This window comes from Euphorbia lathyris, chromosome 3 (genome assembly GCF_963576675.1).
Source record: "Euphorbia lathyris chromosome 3, ddEupLath1.1, whole genome shotgun sequence".
Taxonomy (NCBI): domain Eukaryota; kingdom Viridiplantae; phylum Streptophyta; class Magnoliopsida; order Malpighiales; family Euphorbiaceae; genus Euphorbia; species Euphorbia lathyris.
The window spans coordinates 42,756,800-42,778,061 of record NC_088912.1 but is presented as its reverse complement, the minus strand read 5'-3'; the positions used below and the strand labels follow the sequence as shown (position 1 = coordinate 42,778,061).

Below are 21,262 nucleotides of genomic sequence, written 5' to 3'. Positions count from 1 at the left end.
CCCATTTAAACCACCATCCATACTCAAACAAAGTCCACTTGAAACATGGACCCATGATGAAGCCCAAAAGAATAAAGAAAGTAATTCTAACATATATATATATTTAAATCAAAAATAGAATATGAAAATAAAAGTTAATACAAAAGGAATTATATGTATATAAAAATAATAGGTACAATATATCTATACTTTGAAAATGTGAAAATAGTAAATAAATCCTATAACTAAGAAAATAATACTTATCAAAAATGATTTCATTCAATAATCACTAAAATAACCCAAATATTCCAAAACTATACATATACATAACTAATATAGTTTTAAATACCAAAAAAATACCACATACTAATACATATTAATTATTTTCCAAAATACCAAATAACTAATATTTAAAACATAACCCAAATCAATGAAAAAGGAATACATATATATACTCATACTTATATTGTAAAATAGAATAAAAAATAGTATACAAATATTCTAAAATAATTATATATGCTAAAGTTCTAAAATAATTTGAAAAACATATATTACATAACTATACATATATATACCAATGATTAAAAGCTTAAAAGTTAAGAAAAAGGGACTGAAATGGCATTTTTTACGTTTTGGCAGATTTACCGACGGAAAATCCGTCGGTAAACAGCATTTAGTGACAGAATAGGTAAATTACAGCAGCACTCCTAAATATTTCCAGATTTATTCAAAAGCTTTAAATTAAATCTAATTCAATCGTTTTGGATTTCCGAACTACCAAAGATGGATCATAGTTGAAAACGGAAGTTCCTAAACGACGTTTTTTATTTTAAAACATTATTTGGAAATTTCTTTTAAATTAAAATGTTAAAATTACAACGTTTTTGATACCCGAACTACCTTTTTATCGGATCACGGTTCGTATTGGGATATCAAAACGAGGTTTTTTATTTTAAAACAAAACCAAATTTTATTCAACACGAAACGAAAATTAAATAAATACGCTAATTAAATAAAATGTGACAAAATAAATAAATGACTAAATGAATAAAAACTATAGTATATAAAAAAAATAAATAGGAGAAGAGAATAAATTAAATAAAATAAAGAGTCTAGTCCTCGGATAATACCTTGAATTCGGTATCTGACAGTTGAAGCCGATTGATTCCACGAACCACGAGCTCCCGTTTTTTATAAAAAATTTAGTAAAAAATTGAACTTAGGAAATTTAGAGATTTTCAATTTTTAGGAAAAAAATGTTTTTTCCTAAAAAAATCAATTTCCTCTCTCTAGAAAAATATCTAGTGTGAGAAGCTCTCTAAGGATTCCTCTCCTTTTTTTTTCATGGGGATCCGTGCCTTTTATAGGCAAACGGGTCCCCGGACCAATGGGCGACGCCCAAAAGAAATTGGGCGTCGCCCATTGGGGTTGGGCGGCCGCCCAACCTAGTGTTGGGCTACCGCCCAACCTTGTTGGGCGGCCGCCCAACATTTGTTGGGCGATCGCCCAACAATCGTTGGGCGATCGCCCAACGATTGTTGGGCGATCGCCCAACAAATGTTGGGCGATCGCCCAACAAATGTTGGGCGGCCGCCCAACCTTGTTGGGCGGCCGCCCAACATTTGTTGGGCGATCGCCCAACAATCGTTGGGCGATCGCCCAACGCTAGGTTGGGCGCCCGTGCCCAACCTCCGTCGGGCGTTCGCCCGACGTGGTTGGGCGCCCGCCCGACGACCCTCGGGGCGCGCCTCGAGCCATCGGGCGTGCGCACCCCGCGGTCGCCGAGCGCGCGTCCCGCGCCGCCGGACGCTCACACGTTGCGGCCGCCGAACGCGCGCTTCGCGCTACTGGGCACGTGCGCTCAGCGGCCCACGAGAGCGCGCCCCGTGCCACCGGACCCGGGCATTGCTCGGACGTCGAGAGCGTGCCACTTGCGGTGCGTCCGACGGACGCCGAGCGCACGTCCCGCGCCGCCGTGCGGGCGTTCGACCATTGTCGTCCGCGTGCCGGATGCCGCTAAGCACCCGCGACGTGCCGCTAATTTTCCTTCGCTTATTATTCTTTATATATTTTTCAAAACTTCCGGAATCAATCGCTTCAACCGTCTTGTTTTCAGGTTTTCGTCACAGGTCCTCCGAGTCGGTGTCTACAGGTCCCCAATACATAAAGTTACGGTACGCAGCAAAATTGAATTTTCATGCAACTAATAATGCCGCTGAATATGAAGCTCTGGTATTGGGATTACACCTACTTAAAAAAATCACTCCCGAGCGGATTGTGATCTATAGTGACTCCAAGCTAATGGTCAATCAAGTGATCAAGAATTACGAGGTAAAAGATGATGTTTTGGCCAAATACGTAGCAGAAGTCAAAAAATTGTTAGATCACCTCGAGGCTAAAGAAACTAAATGGGAACTGATTCATGTCCCCCGGGGATCCAACACTGAGGCGGATCATTTAGCCAAAATGGCCTCTAGTGAGGAGAACTGGACGGATCCACAATGTCCCTTCGAAGTTAAAATAGCTCCAGCCTTCGCCTCAGAGGAAGTATCCCTACTCACAACAGTAGAAGATGATTGGAGATCGGCCATTTGCCAATATCTGCTAGGTGGAACTCTACCTGAGGATAAAGAAGAGGCACGGCGGATTGTCAGAAAAGCGGCTTATTTCTCCATAATCAATGATGGCCTCTATAGAAAATCTTTTAGCCATCCTTGGTTAAAATGCATCCTGCCAGAAGAAGGACGACAAGTCCTCAAGGAGTTGCACGAGGGATCGTGTGGGGCCCATGAAGCATCCGCCTCAATCTTGAAGAAATCTAGGTTAGCAGGATTTTATTGGCCAACGGCCGAACTTGATGCGCAAAAATTGGTGGAAACTTGCCATAATTGTCAGATTCATGCGAATGAATCACATACAGCCAAGAATCTCTAGAAGCCCATCATAGAAGGACGGCCATTCGCCCTTTGGGGAATTGACATAGTAGGGCCATTCCCTCCTACCCGCCGGCAGAGGAAGTACGTGATAGTGGCAGTAGATCACTTCACTAAGTGGGTAGAAGCCGAAGTTGTTTCCTCCATCACTGCCGAACGAATGGTGGAATTTGTCAAGGACAACATCGTGGGAAGATATGGCATTCCCCACACCATCATCACCGATAATGGAACACAGTTTAACTGCGGCGAGTTCAAAACTTTCTGTGAGAAATTGGGCATTCTAAACAGATTCGCCTCCGTTTATTATCCCCAATCCAACGGAATGACTGAAGTTACGAATCGGACGATCGTAAAAGGCATAAAGAAGAGATTAGGGGAGCATGATAAAAAAATGGGCGGATCAGCTAACCAGCGTCTTATGGGCCTATCGCACAACTCCTAGAACGGAGACAGGAGAAACGCCATTCGCTCTCTCTCAGGTTCCAAGTGATAGAGTGGCATTCTATTGTGAGGAGGACAACGGTGACAAGTTAAAGGAGAGTCGAAGAGAACAGGCCTACGTACGTATGGCGGCTTACAAGCAGCGAATCGCCGCTTACCATGACAAAAATGCCAAGCTTGTGGACCTGAATGTAGGTGATCTCGTGCTCCGCAAGGCCGACAAAATCCAGTCTCGAGAGGCAAAGGGCAAGTTAGGGCTCACCTGGACGGGTCCGTATCAGATAGTGGACAAGATTGGATTCGCCACCTTTAAAATTCAAGACATGGAAGGGAACACATTGCCGCGCACATGGAACCTCCAAAATCTCCGTAAATATCTTGTCAGAAAATAAAGTGTACATACGGTCTTGAGTACTCTTTTTCCTTTAGTAAGCTTTTTCCCATGTGGTTTTTCTTATTAAAGGTTTTAATGAGGCTCACATATAAGACCTGCTTACTGTAATGAAGCATTTCTCCTATCAATAAACAAATATTGTTCTATTCTCTATGTTCTTTTTAAGGTTTTTCTTGCAGCAATATTAATATTCCAGTCTTAAAAAGAAGGGGGGCATCCAACGCTCTCCGCATTAAAAGTATTGCTATCTCATAGCTACTTTTTCTCCTCGGATATAGGAGAATCAATCTCATGGGCGGATCCATCTCTGTGATGATCCCCATTTTAGATAGAGTTAAAAACGATCCTTGGACGCAAGGTCTTTACACTCTCTTACATCCTTCCCAAATAAGGATTCACAAGTCCTACGGGCGGATCACTTCACCTCAAAGACAGGTAGCAAATTGATCCCCTAGGCAGCTTTACTTCCTTCGATGGAATAAAACAGCTTCTAACCTTCACAAAGGTTCCTACTATGGAGTACGGCTGGCCACCTACTCCAGAATAAATCCTAGATGCCTATATATTTACTTACGCAAACGTAACAGTAACATAAATAGCTGCCATAAAGGATTAAACAAATTGTACTTAACGATTTTTTACAAATCAAAAGTAAACGACTAAGTAATAGTGGGAGCATCCTCCTTTGCACTCTTCTCGCTTGCGGCACTTGCTTGAGAAGCCTCCTTCTCCACAGCCTCAGATACGCCTACCAAGGGTACCTCCTTTTCCACGGAAGATGTGGGACCAAGAGGAAGGGTGTTATCGTTGATCGGTTCTTCACCCGCCTTAGGGGGCACTTCCTCAAGCTCCACTAGTTCAACATTAGTGGGGGGTTTGCTTTCTTCCATGGGTCCCTTCATCCATCTCCGAATGTAGTCACAGAGGTAGTCTTTAGCGTCAGGCATTTTGTTATATTTGGCCACATCATCTGGGTCTGGAACGGCGAACTGCGGGTCTGTGAAATCAACCTCGGGATGCACTAGAGAGAAGTACGCCATAAGTAGTTCGCCATAGTAGAAAGCTTGCTCACCAGCCGTGTACTCTGCTTCTCCTATCGCCACCTCATAGTTCTTCGCGTCTGTCACGATCTTTTCCTTCAACTTCTCGATCTCCGCGTCTCTAAGAACCAAGGCAGCCGTGGCAGAGGCAATGTTCGCATTCGCAGAGGCGATCTTCGCATTGGCATCCGCTACCTCTTTCTCCAACTTTTCAATGGTAGCCTTATCACCCACGCTCTGGAGAAGCTCAGCTTCCATGGCACGTATGCGAGTATACATCTGTCAAAAACAAACGGTTTCGTCAAAAGAAAAGAACAAAAGAACAACTTTTTCAGCGAAACGAAATCCTTTGTAGTGAAGGGGTTTACCGTGAGGAGCTCCGTCTTCCCCTTTTGTGCATGAATGGAACCGGGGATCTGGTTCTGATTCCTTTGCACTTCGCCCAACTGGCCCAGGGCCTCATCTAAGTCGTTTATGACGGACTCATTCTCCAAAGTTCCTTGGGCACCATACTTGGCGGACCAGTATCCGCCCAGATCAGGCTTCGCCATCTGCACAAATATTCAAGGATCAAAACTCAGATCCAAAATTTGATGAACAGATAAAAATAAAAGGCAACTTACCTGTTCTATCTCCCCTACAGGCATGGCGGACCTCATGGCATCCGCCATAAGCTTAGGGCCTCCAATAACTATAGGCTTCATCCTTTTTAGTGGCGGTTCAACCACTATTCCAGCGGGACGCTTCCCGTCATCCTTTTGGGGATTCGCCGCTTGATCTTTCCTACGTGCCTCAGCCTCTAGAAACTTCCTACGCTTCTCTGCAATAGCGTGATTGGCCTTAGATAAACCCTTACCAAAGAAAACAATAAAGTAATCAAAGTTCAAGAAGAAATAAAAGTTACCTTGGTCAAATTGCGCAATCTTGGAGTAAATGAACTGCTCCCCCTCTCAGCGAATCAACGGAATATCACTCATCATGAAGGCTAAAGCGTCTGCTTATGTCCATGCATCCGCCTTGACCTTCTTCATGAGCTCCACCACCACTTCATCGCTATCGGTCAATATTCGCATATCACCTGTCATGTGTAAAGGCTTGGGATTCCAAAACGAGGGAAAACCCAGTGATTCGCCCTCTTTTATCTTCACATAGAAGAATTTCTCATCACAGCAATGGACATTGGACATTTTGTCACTGAATGGCGAATATACTCCGAATTTGGCGAAAGTGAGATAAGACTCGGACTTCCGTTTTGAGGGTTTATGGAAAGCTCTAAAAACACGACCCGTATAAACCACTCCTAAATTTGAGGCGAGGTAGCAGTCTAAAGCAATATCCAACCAACCGTTAGGGTGTAGTTGGCTGGCAGTAATATCAAAGTAGGAGAGGATGTCCGCCATCATCTTTGGGAGAGGAAGTCGGAACCCTCTCTCCACATGACTACAATATACGGTCAGAAAACCGCTAGGCGGACATGAGGGTCGTTGATGGGCTGCGGCTAACTGAGTCTCGTAATTATCGATCCAAGGGAAGCGATTCGCCAGATCCGCTAGATCCGCGGCACTCATACGAGACGGAGTTGACTCCGCTCGAGGGTTCTTTTTCTTAGGTTGATTTGAAGAAGAGGCCATTGCCCCCGAAAAACACCTAGACTTAACGGCCGGAGCGGCACCGGAGACAAAAGTAGAAAGAACATGACTTCTGGTTGAACGAGTCTGATAGCGATTACGCGCCGAGTTACACAACCCAGCTAACTCAGAGCTAACAGAGGCCTCGGAGGAAGATGAGTTCTCCGATGACGAAGTGGTCCAACTAAAATTAACTACTATTTCAAGAGAAGGGGTCGAATTAAAAAGCTCCGAAGTTGATCTAGAAGATGATGAAGAACTCCTAAACATTCAGAACAAATCGAGTAAGGAAAGATGAACTTACATGAAATCAAAAAGCTTTGAACTCCGAAATTCCCAGGGAAAAAAGCTTCACGCAGATGAAAATGAAGATGAAATGAGGAAGAGGGAAAGAGAGAAGGAAGAAGAAGGCGTCTTTTCTTTCTTTGAACAGAGCGCTCCTTACACGTGTCACTCTACGATTGGCATCGAACGGAGTGTTCATTAATGCAGGTAATCATGACGGCGCCCAGAAGATCAAATGCCCTAAAGGACTTTAAGGGAACTTTGGGGGGGCTTCTGATAACATTGAGATATTATCCTAAGGACCAAAAGGGATATTCACCTAGAGAACGCCGCGTATTAATCCCCAAAGGAGATCCGGATGGCGGATCTCCACGGTCCCACTCAAAGAGATCCGTTGGCGAACCTATAAGGCGGATCTCCTCATCTACTTGATTCGTCACTGAAACAGCTAAAGCCAACTCGGCCATAAAGGCCATTAATGAGCTATCAATTAGCTAAACCGCCAGTTTAAGGATAACTTATAACCGCCATTAATGGAGCATTAATGGAGACTTTCTGGTTGCCAAAGGTTACGACTACCACTCTATATATAGCCTACATCCTTAGGCTATCAAGGTACACTTACTGATTCTCCACTTTTGTGCTTACAGTTTATTCTCAGAAATATTACTGACTTTGGCATCGGAGTGTCCCCGGCCGATCCCAACGGCGCCTCACAGGGAAGTGCTCCGATCAAGGATTTTCCACAAGTTATCAAACCTTTTGAAACTCATGCGAAATTTGATGAAACATTTGTGTTAATGTTGTTTTTGGTTCAATCAGTTTTAAACGAGTTTCAACTGATTTCATCTACTTTTATTCAATTTTATTAGATGTGCAATGTAGAGATCAAAGTTAAAATAACTGTTTCTAGAAATGTCTTGAATCCTTGTATTTTGAATTCAAATCAATTCAAAGAATGCAGGTTGCTTTCGTTATATAGAGATCATAGTTGAAATATAGAGATCAAAGTTAAAAATGTTGTTTCTACATGATTTTTATCGAGATTTTTTTATAGGGATATATTGTGTTATGAAATGAATATGAGATTGATTTTCTTAGTAAATGCTTATATAGTATTTTTCGTATATTGGAAAACTCCATCTAGTATCTTTCATATAATTTGTGTTTGACATTTTTCTTTTGAATAAAAATAATATTCTTTTGGGCTTTTTATATGAAAATCATATCTTATTATAAATCACAATTAAATCATATTACAAAACTTAGTTCTCAATCCATCATTATATATATATCATAAATAAAGTATGATTTTATGCTATAATTTATACATTTTAGATATCAATTCATAAATTCTAAACGCTAAAAAATATATCTTAGACCCCTAATTCATATAATATAGTTCTTAAAATATATAAAAAATAATAAATTTTTAATTTGATATTATTTAAATTAGTACTTGTCATAATTGTAAATAATTTTTCAAATCTGAATTTCGGTGTAAATTTTCATGTTTTTTTTTTTATTGTGTTCGTTAGTTGAATTCCCCTACTTTTGGTCCATAGGTACAAGCTGAAACAAGGCCTAGTAAGGCCCAAACAGACATTAATTATCTGGCCCTCTAAGAATGTTAAGATTTGGTTGCCGAAATTGAACGGTTATTAGTAGTTACTAACTACTGAACACTCCCGCCATTGTTTCTGTGCACAAATGGCCTCACATTTCCCACCTAATTCCCCTCCTCTGCATTCGCTTTCTTCCACTTCTTCCCCTACCCAGGTAACAATTCACTCTTCCTTTCTCAATTTTTTTTTCCAGTTCTTTCTTCATTTATGCAATCTCAAACCCTAACTCATTCTCCTCGCTCGGTTGCTTTGAAACTAAATTCTTCCAGCAATTTCCCCCTTTTTTCCTTTTCTTTTAGACATTCAATCAGCTTCTGTTGAGTAATTTTTTGTTTTAATTTTGGTGCTCATAGTTATATTTGTTTGAAGTGCGATTGTGTCCTCCTTTAGGTTTGCCCTTGCTTCACGATACCGCATTCATCAGTCCAAGGATGGAATTGCAGGCCCTTCAACGTTCTGAAGTTCAAGCCGTATCTTACAGACACTTCAATGAAATCAAGAAGGAGGTAATTGCTTTCTCGTTGGATTTGTTTATCCTGATAAATGATAATAGTTCATGTGCTATTTGTTTTCACTTGATTTTCTGCACATGCCATTTTATTTTATATTTGATTTCATTTATTTTCTGCTTTCAGTGGACTTATTCAAACCAGATTTATGCATGAAAAGAAAAATAACGTAAATTGATTGTTGTTTTGGATTGGGATTCGCTTTGTGAACTTGAAATGAACCTAGTTTCAGCAAAGTGCTCTGGATTTTATTGCTGTCTCTACCGTGGTACATTTGATGTGCATTGCTTCAAATTTAAGTTGTTTGGTGAAAATTGATGTTTTGATTTCCATGCGGGTCTCATTCTCTTGGCTCATATTGTAAGAAAATAAAAAATTATGATCATCGTTTCATAGCATATCACTGGTCTATGTTTAGGTTGTCAGCAATAACTGTTTGTATAGCTCTCTCTCTTTCTTTTTTTTAACCTCAATTTTCATATTGCTCATCAGAGTTATGGGATGTTAGCTTGCTACAATTATTAAAGCTGTATATTTCAGCTTCAGTTGTGCTTGTGCTGTGATGATTCTTTCACCAATCTAGAGTTTTACTGTTCTCATTTTGTGAAATGATCTATTTGGATCAAATAAAACAGGAAAACTTTGATATGTGCAGTCAGTCAAGATGCTGAGGAGTCATTCAAAAAGACTGTGGAAATTGATAGGCTTATAGATATGTTGAGGGATGCTAATCCAAGAGAAGTGAGTAACTGTTAGATTAGCTCTCGATTTATGTTATGTGCCCAAATTCCCTCTCTTATGTTGGAAAAATAAGTCAATTATATTCTCCAGTTTTAGTAATGTAAAGTAGTACTTCTGTTTTTAGATTATTCATGTATGTCAAATAATTTCTTAGGAAAAATGAGTTAAGATTCTGTCCACATTTAATTTGGTATTTTGGTCATTTTCGTTTTCTGAGTTGGAATGGCTCTGACGAATATGTTTTATGGAGTAAACACTTATAATGTTGAAATGTGCTATAAGGTCACCTTATCTTACTTGAAGCAATATTTTCAACATGACTGTTGGCCATCAATCTACTGATATTGAACAATTTATAATTTCTCCAAATGGAATCATATTTGTCAACTAATTATATATATATTTGCATTGATATACACATCCATTTCGCGGAATTCATTCTTGCTTGTATTTTCTCCTTGTGAACAGCTTCAGAAGCTTGTTGTTGAAAATATCCTTGCTTTTACTCCTGATCTTTGGATACGACTAGCAGCAAGAAGTGATACATGCAAATCAGAGGATGATAAAGCATGGTTTTTTACTTGATCAATGCTACTCTCTTGCCGTATGTTCTTGTCTTGAATTCTTTCCTGTTTGTGCTTTTTAAAAGTACTGGTTTTGTTACCCATTTGCAGAAAGATTATGAGGAATTGGCAGTATCAGTGATGAGCATTGTGGATTGTCTTGTCCACAAGACTAAAGTACCTCTCTCTTACAAGCAAAAGTTCAAGCAATCTCAGGGTTTTCTTAGGCTTTTCATCTCCAACAGCTTTCTTATATATTTTTCATCACTGTTTGTTTCCTGTAGGAGAAGATTGAATCAGCTACTGATGTTCTGAAGGAAATTTTGAAACCTGTGGTTCATGATGAGGAGGAGATTCAATGGCCTCCTAGAGACCCTGAGGCACTCAAGCTGATGGAGAAAGTAAACAAATGTGTTATTTAATTCGCCTAAATTTCATCTTTGTCCTTTCTAGTTTTGGCAATGCATTCTAAGTTCTAAAAGAAGACACATAAACATTTTGGATGAGTTTTGAGTATATTACACTAGTCAGTCCTTCAATTTCTATAAATACATTATGGAGTCCCTGAGTTTGTCTTTTTGTTTAACAGATTTATGGATGGAGGGACTAAGTAGTTGATTTTAACAAAATTCAGGGACTTTTGTTTAACAGAATTATGGATGGAGGGACAAGTAGTTGATTTTAACAAAATTCAGGGACTTTATAATGTATTTCTGAAAGTAGATGGACTGACTAGTGTAATATGTACGAAACTAGGGACCGATAAATTGCTTACCCAAACATTTATGTCCTTTTATGTTCTCCCTCTGATTATTTTAATATCTATTTGGAATATGAGGTTACTCTTCAAGTTTCCTAGACCCAGAATCTGCATTTTTGCGTTATATTAGAGCCTATTTAAATGAATGTAGTTTCATCATGGAACTAATTGTTGTTTTATGATTGAGGCATAGAACCTTTACTTTTTTATCCAGGAGAATCCAATGGAAAATAAAGTATTTTCTTCTTTCAAGAATGGGAGGGTAGGGAATCATTAAAATTCATCAGGGTAATGAACTAGAGAAGGTTGTTCTTCAATCTTCATATTTGCCTTTTTTTTAGCAGGTTTCGATTGATTGTTATCTGGTCTAGCATACATATATTGCACGGAAACTTCCTGTTGAGATTCCCTTGGGGGGGAAAGGCAGGTTGTGCATGGGGTGGATAGGACTGTGGACGCATTATGGTTTTTCTTAACAAGCAAAAGATGGAGTATCTGGTTGGAATAATTTATGATGAACTTTGTGTAACTGCTATCCAATAGCATCTAGTCAGGCATAAAGATAAATGTAAACAGTTTCTTAGATGATTTTATCCCTTTTCTCAACAGGATCATCCTCATTTCTCTACTTTTACCTTATTAGGTTCCTAAAATATTACCTGTTGGAGCTTCCTAGCAATGTTTAGTCACACCTGTATATCTTCTCAACATATACAAATATTCAAATTTTACTGTTTCATCAATTTGTATTAATTTCTCTTGATGCCCCTGGTCCTCAGGCAATAATCCAAAGGGAGCAAGAAGGGAAACTAGATGAAGGGTTCCTTGCAGAAGTTAGTGCACAATTACGACAAGTGAGTGTGCTTTATCATTTTTGTTCAACCACGTAATATCTTTTCGTCTTTTTAGGTAGGATAATAACACCTATATTGTCAAAGATCATGTGCTAATTCAAAATTAGTTAGAAAGATGAATTATATATATATATATTAAATTAAATAGGTTGGGAAGTGAGAAATTATGTTCCCAAGCCCCAAAGAGTTATGGCCTTCCTTTGTTAAGGCTGGACAAGGCAATGGAGAACTTTTTTATGTTTAAACCCATAAAATATATGGACTAAAGATAAGCAAGCCCATTAATAGGATGAGTGCCGTGTTGCAAGCTCTTTTTTTCTTTTTCATGTTCACGCTTACATCGCAGCTAGTAGAAAAATTGAGTGATTTTGGCAGCTCTAGACAAAATGGGCAGATCGCTGTAGAAGTTATTGCACCGCGTTAACTGTTATACTTATACTGGCCATTTTCTTGATCCTTCAGGATTCCTGTAATCATATAAAATCAATTTCTTTTAAAGTTAAATAATGAAAAAAAAAAACACAATATCATTGTGGTACTAATTGAGAATGTGATCCTTTATTTTTTACAGAAAAAATATCTAAAGTTTGAGTAACTAATGCAGGAGATTTATTCCATGTCTCTATTATCAAATTGAAACACTGCCACACTGGGCACATCTTTGAGTTTTTTTAGCTTAAATTAGGAGAAACCTTAGTATAAGTAAAGTTCATATGGAGAAGGGGGTATCAACGTGACATATAAAATCTGAATATTTTAGAACCAGTGACAACCCTATGAATTATTCATTTCAACCTAACCAATTTCTTCTTAAAACATTTATTTTATTGCTAATTTGCAGGCAAAAGAAGACAGCGATAAGCCAGGTCTAGAGGCCATGTTGCAAAAGGTCTTGCAACTTTATGCTTCTAGTGTTCTCTCTAAACGTAGTTATGCAAAGAAAGGTAATTTTATCATTGTACTTGGTATATCCATGGAAGTTAAAACTGGAAATTGTTATTGTTGCTTACTGTATCTATAGTTGGTTCATTTGTCAGAGTTTGGATAACATGTTGAAATTGCGGTGATAGTCTTCAGGCTATTTCTAATTCTTATTTATTTCTATAGAGCTTGTTTTGGTTATTGCTTCTAAGACCTGGAGCGGCCTGTTGAGTGACTGGTAAATGTTTCTGCTGATGGTTGACTGCTATTGCAATTTGCAACCGTACTTAATTACTAAGTTTGGGTTTCCATCTTAGTCTTAAAAACAAAAAGAAAAAGATTAAAATCCATATGCAAATATTAGATTGTGGCAGTGTAAGTACAGTATTGCTGCTTACATGTTATGTCCATATGTTTTCGAGATGATATTGTTACTTCTTAACGATCAATTTAGAGGTATCTATCTGACTATGCTATATCGACCCTTTGAAGGAAAGTAGTTTACTATAACTTGAATAAATTTAGTCGCCTTTTCAAATGCTTGCTGTAGCCTGAGTCTCTTAGATTGACTTAATCTCTATTTCTTGTATTAAATGGATTATATGTGGGGTAAGTTGCATCTCTCAGGTTCACTTTAATGACTGAATTTTTTTTATTAATTTGTCTAATTTTTATCGTAGAAATTGGTGCAGTTTAAAATCTCTGCCACCTATACTTGAAACAGCTAATTCTGTTTAACTTAACCCCCTTTTTGGGTGTGATTATCTTTTCTTTTCCTATTCTTGCTGCTCTCATGCTTGTGTGTCTTTGGAACAGGAGATGAAATTTTGAAAGCTGAGCAGTTTCTTGAGACTCTTATTAAAGGTTTCTACTATCCCCTCTATTCCTATGATTCATAAAACTCAAATACAACATTTATATGATTGTCCTCTGATTCTTTGTGACAAATGGAAATAAGATACATAATGGTTCAGTTTTGTCATTTCACAATTACTTCGATTTGCATTCTATTACTCTTTTCTTTTATAGTTATTACAGGCACAATAAGACGCAAGGGGGTCGTGGAGCCTAGGCGCAAGGCTTAGGCTTGTGCCTGAGCGACACAAGGTGCATTAAAGAAAAAAAATATGTAAAATCATAAATCACAACACTTAACATTTCTGAAATGCAACAAATAGTCAAATACTAAATCATCTCCAAATTATCCATAATCTTAATAATAAAATGCATGAATAAATCCAAATTAACTACTAACTCTTCCAAAATTATAATTCATAATAAAAATCTAAATGTAGAGACTAAAGTTAACTAACTATCAGTCTAATAACTATTTTTCATCAAGACTAAAGTCTCCATTTGCTATATTTCTAAACTCTTCAAAATGGAGCAACATTTTTTTGTTTTGTTCTTTGCTATGTTTCTGCTGTTCAAGTCTTCTTTCCTTTTTATTTAGTTCTTTTTGTTCTAATTTAATTTCAGCCATACATTATAAAGATAGGAAAGGCCTAAGGTTAAAACATCCTATTTTTAATTTGGAACCCTCAAAAACATTGGGTAGCATCTAATTTGAGCCTAGGCGCGCCTAGGCTCAGAAAGGCGCACTTAGAGGGCGCCTATTGAACAGATCCTGCCTTTTGGCTTCTCAGGCGACATGCCTGGAGCCTAGCGCCTCAAGCGCGCCTTTGATAACTAATGTATTTATTCCTCTATTTTATTTGCTAAAAAAAACTGATGCATGTTAATTATTTTAGACCTTGTAAGCAGCTTCCTTTTGAAGCCCACATTTTCATCCTGAGCAGAATTATCGTTTTGAGAGTATTAAATTGTGTGGAAGGAATTCCCTTTTCATTGAGTAGGAATGTCAAAGGTGTTATTATATCAAATACAGCAAGAACATATCAGAATCAGGAGCAAATGTCTACTGTGTAAACAAGCGGTCTTCTAGGGCATTCCAAAATGCTTTTCATATACGGTTATACTTTTAGCTGTGCCATGATTTTGATGGTGTGTAAACCATCACAAAATTATGTAAGATATTATAACATTTCCATGAGAATCCCGCTTACAAAAATTGAACCTGCAGCTCCGGAGGAAGAGTGGAGAAAGCTTTTGGTTGATGGCCTGACAATTGGCAAGGGAGAAATATCTCCTGAAGAATTATATGCTGTCATTAATAAAAGAATTGAGCGGATGTTGATCAGAACAGTAAGAAAAACTCCGAACATTGGAACTCTGTCGTTTATTATATTATTATTTCTTGTTACTAGATCTCTCTGTCTCTCTCCTTTTCTTTGTTCTACATTTTTCACACTGTTCTTTAACTATCTTAGGAGGGGGGTTCCTACCAACAACGCATTCTTAACGAATATCTTAAGGGCATCCAAAAAAGAGCAGAGGAGATTGTTCTAGTGCTTCAGCGAAAATTTTAATGATAACAAGATTACATCAAAGTATTTATACTGTAGAAGATCTGAGGAGCAGTTTCTCCTTCGAATGAGAGAACAAAGAAAGTGAGAAAGACGCCATAGATTCTGTGTATAATGTTTATTTTCTTCTGCCCCCAGATATCCTCTTTTTGGTTATTAGATTTATATATGGCATGCATGACTTATTCTGCTACCATTTTTATGTATACATTTTTCCCCCTAATAGTGGCTCATCCACATTTGTAATCCACCCTGCAACGGCTATTTGCATGGGCTGAATATTGTGTCTTGTACAATTAGTTATCATGACTGGCAGTTTTGGAATGAACCATCTGCAGTTTCTACTGTTTTGTTCTTTTTGGTGTCATTTTATGAACTGTATGAAATATATTGGTGCCTGATTATTGTTTCAGCTAGGAATGCAGGTCACGTTTGGTTGGAAGAATGGTGACTTAACGAATTTAAAGTTACTATTAAACTAGTTTTTAGTGTATTTCTGTAGTTTATTTTAGAGAAAGTACTCAAAATTTGTTTTAAGTATTGTTGGATCCGGTCTAAGAGACCGATAGCTAACTCGGTGTGGGCCCCTAAGTACACTCTGATGTCAAAGTAAGTAAGATGTAATGGAATGTGAAATCTGTCCTAAAAGAGAGGAATGGTGGGATGAATTGAAGATGAACTCATGTTTAGCAAATTAGGTTTTTCAATTGAAAGCTAAAAGACGGAGAAGAGTGTGTGAAAAGAAACTTGAATGGGACGAACTTTACTTGAGAACAAAAGATGAAAACACAAACTAATGTCAAAGCTTGCTTTAACTAAACGAGGGATGGAACAAAAACAATAGACTAAACTAAAGAAAAACAAATGAAAATCGAACTAAATGCGAAAGTATGTGAAAACATAAAGTATGACTAAGCTAATATATCAATTACAATAAAAGAAAAAGTTCTTATTTGTAGGGAAAGACCCTAACGTCGCTTGATCCTTTAGTGAGTCTTCTATCATTCTTCTTGTTGAATCAGAGTTGTAGGAGTTCGACAAACCGAGCCTTTTTATGTAGAGTTTTAATGGAGTTTGAATTCTATTTTCTATCGTAGCTCGTCGAGCTACCTGTTACTAGCTCGTCGAGCAACTCTGAGTTATCGTGTTCTGCGACTTTGACTAGGAAACATTTTGTTAACTCCGAGTAATGGATGCTCGCCGGGTAGCATGCTCTCCGCTTATTGAGGAGACAGATCTAGCTCGCCTAGTAGCTGTTGTTGAATTTGCCTATTTTCTTTGTTTAAGGTCTGAAACTACCTAAAATAACTCAAAACTCTAATCAAGACTTGAATAAGATTAAAAAAAAACACTTATAACTATGGAAACCATATAAAATGACTTGAAATCACTATAAAACTCTATAAAAATGGTGATAACACATATCACTTGGAGGCCCCTAGCTCTGAGGTTTGTGCGAGCGTCCTTATGCCTCCCAATGCATGTGTGATATACGAGGCATGTCTTCAACAAGGCTTGCAAGTTCCCATGTTGCCCTTCTTTAGTGAGGTCCTATGAGAACTGCAAATGGCTCCCTCACAGCTTACTCCCACTGCTTGGGCGCAACTAGTTACTTTTTTATCAGCATTGCCGACAGAGTGAGCATATGTTGTCTGCAACTACTTTAAGATAGTTTTGGCATCCTTCTCACGACCCAAAATCATGTCATGTCTATTGGAAAACACAGTGAGCTGCTAAGGGCTTCTTGCACAATGATATAGGAAATGTGCCCGAATGGATAGATAAGCTCTTCATAGTTCATAAAGATTCTTCTTTTCCCTTTCCAACCTGCTGGAACCTTAATCCCAAGAGCGTCACAGGCCGTCATCTTAGGCGGTGCTCGCTAGATTTTGACATGGATGTTTATAACTAGCTTATATATTCTTGAGGGAGGTCGGCTCCTGCCGCCAGCATTGTGAGTGAGTTGGTTCGTGAGTTCATTGGGGAGTTCAACTGGATGTGGAGGGGATGGAAGTTCCTGATGGTTGAGAGCCTAGATGTTAGGCATGTTTGTGTTGTTCTATAGAGGCAAAGATTCCCCATAGAGTGAGTAAGGCTGCTTGAGCATGGCGCACTAAGGCGCAAGGGGTCCTGGAGGCATGGCGCATGGCGATGGCGCGCGCCATAGTGAGACAAGGCGCACTTAAAAAAAATAAAAATTATAAAAATATAAAACTAACATAAAACTAAATCATGAAAATATCTTAAGCATAAATAAATTTTAAAATGCAAAATAAACCCCATATTAGAAAACTTTAAAGTTGAATACTAATTCCTAAGTTCTACTCCTAATCAAAACTCTACAAATCCATCACTCCTCATCATCACTATCACACTCCTCATCTAAGGCATCATCAAACTATTGATCATCAAAGTTGAATTCCCTTTGGCTTCTTTGTTTCTGTTGTTTGAATCCGTTTAATGTGTTTTCTTTCTAGTAAACTTCTTCCTCTTTTAATGACTCTGTCTCTTACTCTTCAAATGACTCTGTCTCTTCCTCTTCAAAGAGTCTCTTCGTCTTCTACTTAGTTTAAAACCTATAATCTCTCTCCTTTTTAATACTTTTTGTTAATATAACATGTGTTCCATTCCAGATATATAAAGTAACTACCAAAAAACTGCCCATAACTGCCTCTAACTGCCAAGGCGCGCCTTGGTGCGCCTTTGGCAACTGCATTTGGCGCAAAATGGCGCACCAGGCGCGCGCCATGGCGATTGCGCCTCGCCATGGGGCTGCCATGGCGCCAAGGCCTGCGCCTGGTGCGCCATGCGCCATAGGCGCGCCTTAGGCGCGCCTTTAATAACTATGTGAGCAATAGAGTAGGGCCTTCTCTTCCCCCTCTCATTTTGTTTCTTATATGTCGGTGTTATGCGCTTTCTTGTTTTACTCGGGTTGTCATCCCCTTAGCTGTTTTGAGTTATAGGCTAACGACTTGTTCCTGAAGGTGTCATGAGCGATCAAGCTAAGGAGGACTGGTGCTTGGAACTTGATTTGATCGAGGTGGATTTCACCCTCCCAACATCATACGAAAGGCATTGCTCCTACCTCTTGTGGCCTACCGGCCTGAGTCGTCTTATGGGTGCTACTAACTTGGGTGTTGACTCCCTCCCCGAGGACTGGTTATATGGGATGTAGTAGGGGATATGGTGGGATCCTAGGAAGGGTCAGAGTTTGTGGAGGCGAGGGATCATGTTGACCCTTCTCAATCTTCACCAGGTAATGATTCTGGTCGTCTTATTTATTCATTTTGTGGGTATAAGCACGAATTTTTCCACCTCCACGATGTATCAACTGTTAACCTTGAGTTGCAACTTTATTAGGGAAAGGTACCCACATCTGAGCCGCAAGCAAGTATTGAGAAGTCGAGTAAGAACGAAATAAGAAAAATGAGTCTTTTGGAGTCGAATGAGGCCGATCGGCCTCTTTCAAGAATGGTCACCCTTCTTGGGAAATTGCCTATGTTGAATATTCAACGCTCGAAGGAGGGGTGCCATGTCAATGAACAAGGACGGTCAACCTTCTCCAAAAACCGAGGGAAGGTCGATCAGCCTTTGATCCCAGGATTGAAGGGATGTAACAGCTCCATAGTTGGTCATAACCCCTCTCCTATATATGCATTTGAAAAGGGTGTCCTATAGAGGGCTTTTGGCAGGCAAAAATCATTTTATCCCAACTGAAAAAGGAGTGAGAAAAAGATAGAGAGAGAAGGGGGAAGAAAGAAGGAAGGAAAGAAAAGATAGAAAACTTAGAGAGAGAGGGAAGTTCTTGAGCATTCAAGGGTTCAATCCTACCCAAAGCACTTTGATACTTTAATTTCTAAGTTCATCCAAGCATTCACAAAGCCGGGTTTGTTAAGATAGCATCTTCAAACTAGTGAAAGCAATCTTATATCACAAAAAGAATCATTTCATTCTTATTCAGGTTCAAGAAGCTTACTTGAAGTGAAGAGAAAGGGAATCACCCAAATCTAGCTCATTCTAAGCTCTGGATTCACGCTACAAAGGTAACAGACTGATAGGCCTAAGAATATTATGTGTTTGCTTGCTTGGCTTTGCATAAACTTGCTATTTTTTCTTTGTTTTCCTACATTCGAGAAGCGCTCGGCCTTGTCTAGAGGAAGACGAAAGTCGATCCCATTTCGATCAAGCTACGTGGAGTGAAAGTGGAGGTCGATCGACCACAACAAGATTTTTTCAGAGGTTAATCATCTTTGACCTTCAGTTCCCGCTCAAATCTCATAGATCCACACGGTGCTCCCCTAAATAAAGTCGATCTACTTAGGGATGGCAACGGGTACTCTACCCGCTGGTACCCGGCACTACCCGACACTCATGGGACTACCCGTACCCTGTATAAAAGGGTATGGGATGGGTATGGAATCAAAATCATTACCCGTTAGGGTAATGGGACGGGTATGAGAAGACCCCCAGGGTACCCGTTACCTGTCATAAATTGTTTATATATTAAAAATTATTATTGTGTTTTAGATGTAAGATGCGAGATTTGAATACTAACCTTTTGTTCTTTAACCATTAAGTGATACCACTAAACTATTTTATTTTTATTGATTAAGGTTCAATTTGTTCAATTTTTAAATCGATGATTTATTAAATTTATACTTTGTTAAATTTGTAATATTTTTTATTTTATTTATTGATTCTTAACGGGTAAGGGTACCCGCGGGTACCCACGAATTAAATGGGAAGGGTATGGGATGCAAAATATATACCCGTTAGGGTAATGAGAAGGGTACGGGTAATTAAAAAATAAAAGGGTAAGGGTTTGGGATTGGGATTGGCACTACCCGCGAGTACCCTACCCGTTGCCATCCCTAGATCTACTCAAACCTTGAAGTTCAAAGGTAGGACAGTGTCATTTAGCTCATTTCTGTTATAAAAATCCCAAGGAGCTTTAAAACGAGATACAAAAAATAATAAATAAGGGCTAACTCCTGAAAACAGAGGTCGGTCGGGCTCAAGTGGAAATTTAAACGAGGCTGATCGGCCTTCATTGTCAGAAGCAACTCCTTTGCACCTTATTAAGTGCCAATATTTACTTTGGTTTGACATATCCCATGGCTCTCACTCGGAGTTTGGACATTGGACAATAAATATACCCTAAACATGGATCCATATACCTAATGCGTTTCGAGGACTAATAAAATAAGCAAAATGAACCTAAAACAGGTTAAACATAATTAAAACCTAATGATCTAACAAACTATTTGAGGGAATGATAGATGTAACTAAAGAGTTAAACTTATTATCTTATCATCGTTTGATAGTTCGGGTTGGTGATAAGCTCATTATTGAGGTTAGGGATCAGTTTCCAATAAAAGATGTAAATTGGTTCGTTCAGGTATTTTAGACCATCCGAAATGAGTTGATTGACATTTATTATGGTATTTTGAAGATATCTTTAATAATCGGTCGAATCACTAATCATCTATAAACGTTTAGTTGCGGAAATTAGAAATCGATTTGCCATGACGAGTATTGATTCATTATTTCGTGTGTACGCCATATTCAAAATGGGCCATCCCACACTTGTCGTGACACTTCGAAGATATTTCCAAAGAATTGAATCGGTTATGGAATTATGACCTTTAGTCATGTAACACGACACCAATCATATGCACCTCAAAGCCTGCAACTCTAACTATTATTGTTTTGCAGGTTATATATACATATAATTTCAAAAGAAGATAAAATCCTTAAAAAATATTAAATTATAGAAACCTATACAATAGCAAAACATAATGATATACAAATATCTACCATAATAATAATATGTAAAAATAATTTATTTATTATTATTAAAAAAACATTACAGCAAGGGATATAGTGGTGAGGGGTAGGGGAAGATCTAAGCAAACTTGGAGGAGGGTGATCAAGAGTGATATGAGTTTATTGGGGATTGAGGAAAATATGGTAGTGGATAGGACATAGTGGAGGGAGAGAATTTGTGTCGCTGACACGACTTGATTTTACGGTTTTATATGATGGTTCATGTTAGCCAACCCCGAATCATTTCGGGACTAAGGCTTTGTTGTTGTTGTTGTTGTTGTATTAAAAAACATTAAAGCGAATACAAAACATATAACTATAACTCAGACATTAT

At 38.6% G+C, this 21,262-nt stretch overlaps 1 protein-coding gene and 1 long non-coding RNA gene across 2 annotated transcripts; both read left to right on the top strand.

Moving 5' to 3' along the window:
• The first annotated feature begins 8,351 nt into the window (after positions 1-8,351).
• Positions 8,352-15,457, top strand: LOC136223041 (uncharacterized). Its single transcript, XM_066010825.1, has 11 exons — positions 8,352-8,482; positions 8,719-8,834; positions 9,473-9,578; positions 10,047-10,145; positions 10,253-10,318; positions 10,426-10,542; positions 11,681-11,755; positions 12,597-12,699; positions 13,493-13,540; positions 14,760-14,881; positions 15,007-15,457. The coding sequence occupies exons 1-11, from the start codon at positions 8,414-8,416 to the stop codon at positions 15,103-15,105; spliced, it is 1,020 nt and encodes a 339-aa protein (XP_065866897.1). The 5' UTR covers positions 8,352-8,413; the 3' UTR covers positions 15,106-15,457.
• Positions 15,458-16,809: 1,352 nt separating this feature from the next.
• Positions 16,810-19,744, top strand: LOC136223042 (uncharacterized). Its single transcript, XR_010685796.1, has 3 exons — positions 16,810-18,358; positions 18,463-19,145; positions 19,240-19,744. It is a non-coding gene; the product is annotated as an uncharacterized lncRNA (long non-coding RNA).
• Positions 19,745-21,262: the final 1,518 nt, after the last annotated feature.